This window comes from Habropoda laboriosa, unplaced genomic scaffold, assembly GCF_001263275.1.
Source record: "Habropoda laboriosa isolate 0110345459 unplaced genomic scaffold, ASM126327v1 scaffold222, whole genome shotgun sequence".
NCBI lineage: Eukaryota > Metazoa > Arthropoda > Insecta > Hymenoptera > Apidae > Habropoda > Habropoda laboriosa.
In genome coordinates, this window is record NW_017100319.1 from 361,298 (window position 1) to 363,919 (window position 2,622).

The 2,622-nt window shown below is 47.1% G+C and overlaps 1 protein-coding gene across 1 annotated transcript; it reads right to left on the reverse strand.

Annotated features, from left to right (window-relative positions):
• Positions 1-222: 222 nt before the first annotated feature.
• LOC108574160 (adenosine monophosphate-protein transferase FICD homolog) lies at positions 223-2,364 on the reverse strand. The gene is made up of 3 exons (XM_017936687.1): positions 2,070-2,364; positions 1,082-1,967; positions 223-1,017 (listed from the first exon to the last, which is right to left on the reverse strand). Exons 1-3 carry the CDS (start codon positions 2,272-2,274, stop codon positions 648-650), a joined length of 1,461 nt encoding a protein of 486 aa, XP_017792176.1. The 5' UTR covers positions 2,275-2,364; the 3' UTR covers positions 223-647.
• Between the last annotated feature and the right edge of the window lie 258 nt (positions 2,365-2,622).

Consider the following 2,622-nt stretch of genomic DNA (forward strand, 5'->3'; position numbering starts at 1 on the left):
TGCGTGAAAAATAAACGACGATCGATTGAATGGCGGGTCCGTTTAACGTACCGACAAACATGTTTGCGTAAATTTGTATAGAATAACAAGACGGTAAAAGAAATATACACCAACGCTGATTTACAAAATAACGGATTTATTAAACGTCGCGTAGTATATATATATATATTTATAGATATATTTACATAATAATTATTTACATGGTAAGTAACTTGATCGGCATGTAGCGACTGCACGTTTCTCGATAAATATATACAGGATATATCCACGATACGTACGATAGATACGATATCGACGAGGTTTAAAATTTGCCTACTTAAATATACATCATCTTTCGTTGTAATACCTTACGTTAGATCACAGTCTTGGATCGAGTTTCGCACTGTTCGCCGTTTTTGCGTGTCGACTGTTTTGGCGCGTATAGGATAGAAGGGAACGGAAACTATACGTGGAAGCATATTACAATTTGGGAGAATGGTCGACGAAGTGTGATACTCTTGAAATTGGAAACATTGGCGGTGCTCTGGACGAATCGTAAAAGGTACATCGCGAAGGTAAATGAAAGGAAAGAGGATGTCTGTGCGCGGTGTAGCTCCTATCTGAATCTTTGGTTTAGGAAAATAATAGCTCGGGCACTAATCTTAGCCTTAGTCGTCCTCGTCGTCGTCGCCCGTGCCGCTGGAATCGTCCTCCAAGGCGATTGTACTTGGTCTCTCGGTAAATAGGGTATCTTGACTGAGGGCGGGTACTTGCTTCGAAAACTCGCTAGTTGCCCACAAAAACAGATCGAGCGTTTGTTCGGTACACTCTGCTATGAATCGAACGAACGGTCGGATATCTCCGGTATTTGCTATTCGAAGGTTCTCGTAGTACGTGTGCCGATGCTGCTTATGAATAATAACAGGTGGATAACCAGCCTGCATCAGGATCATGTTCATAAGCAAACGGGACGTCCTACCGTTTCCATCGGAGAACGGATGTATGTGTACCAGCTTGTAGTGCGCCAGAGCAGCGTATCTGTACGGGGGAGAAAGGTAAGGGAAAATAGTAAAGAAGGATGATAAGAGAAGAGTTCTTTTACCTGACCGGATGCATTCGAATAGCTCTCTCGCTGTTGAGCCACAACGTGAATTCTTCCATAAGGTAGTGTATGTCCCCGGGACCGGGAGGCACATGACCACCCACGTATACTTGAGTCCGTCGAAACTGACCACCCTGTACAGGATCGACGTGTCCCAAAACCCGCATGTGAATCTCCAATATGTCTTTGATGGAGATGGATCCCACCTTGTTGACCAAGGTCGCGTTGATATATTTCATCGCAGCGTCCAGGCCGAGAATCTCGTTGTGCTCGTCGATGCTCTTACCAGCGACCGCGGTACGAGTTTCAACGATCGCCCTGGTCTGAGCTAAATTCATGGTGTTCCCCTCGATGCCAACAGTATGGTAAATGTGTTGAAAGTAAGCCTCCTTCTTGGCACGGATCAACGCCGCGTTGTTATCAGGTATCGCGGATAACGCGTTTCGTTTCTCATCTATACGCCGGAGCATCCGTCGGTCCAACTTTTCCACCACCCGAGCCGTCCTCTGACTATTCATCAACGCTCCTTCGTGATTCGGTTGATAAGTTAACGCGCGCACGTAGTACTCGTTCGCCTTGATAACGTCGTTCTGCGTGTGCTCCAAAAACTCGCCGTAATGATTCAAGATATCCGGGTGACGGGGCGCCAAAGCCACCGCGTGTTGAAACAGTTTCACCGCTTTCTTTTGTTTGCCGGATAACTTCATTTCCAGTGCCAAATACAAAGACGTCAAAGCTTCGGCGGTGGACGCCGCGCTGTTTTCGACTTCGAGTTGACGGGTTAGGTGACCGCTCGGGAATGCCACATCTAGAGTAGCTTCTTCGTACACGTTCAACCTGCCCTCCGATGGAAGCGGGATGAATACATGCCGATAATCCTGGTGATCTGACAACGAGAAAGAAGACTACCGTTAGAGGTTATGCGAGACCGGGGAGGGGATGGTAGATTGGAACGGAATCGAATCGATTTCACGTAGGAGAAACTTACTCGGTGAATTCTTGGGTAAACTGGCAATGTATTGGGACAATAAGGTGCCGATGACAGCAACCGCGACTCCCGACACGAAACCCAGAAGCACAACCACCCGATTCACCGTCATAGCAGCGCTTCCATTCTCTTCGTTTTTCCTCTTTACGTAGACGAGTTTCTCCTCGTTGAACGCGTACCAGAGCTTTTCGCGTGACGCCAACATCGTGTTTCCGCCAACAATCCAACGACGATAAATTCTTTTCGATCAATCAGTCGCAACATACTCCTGAATGTTTTCAACGCGTTTCGTAAATCTGCGAAAATTCGGCCAAAAGCGACGCGATACACCGTTCGACAGCTCGACCATGTGGTTCTTTCCGATTGGTCTAGTTTTCATCGACGTCACCCTCACCCTTTCGCCATCCTTTTACCTCCGTTACCTCTGGTAGATGTCGCGCTAATGTCGATCATGGAAACGCAACCATTATCTTTCGACTACTTCTTACATATACATATAGACGCAACGAGGTTGGACAGTGGCGCCCTCAGTTTTCGGCGCGCGGTCGTAATT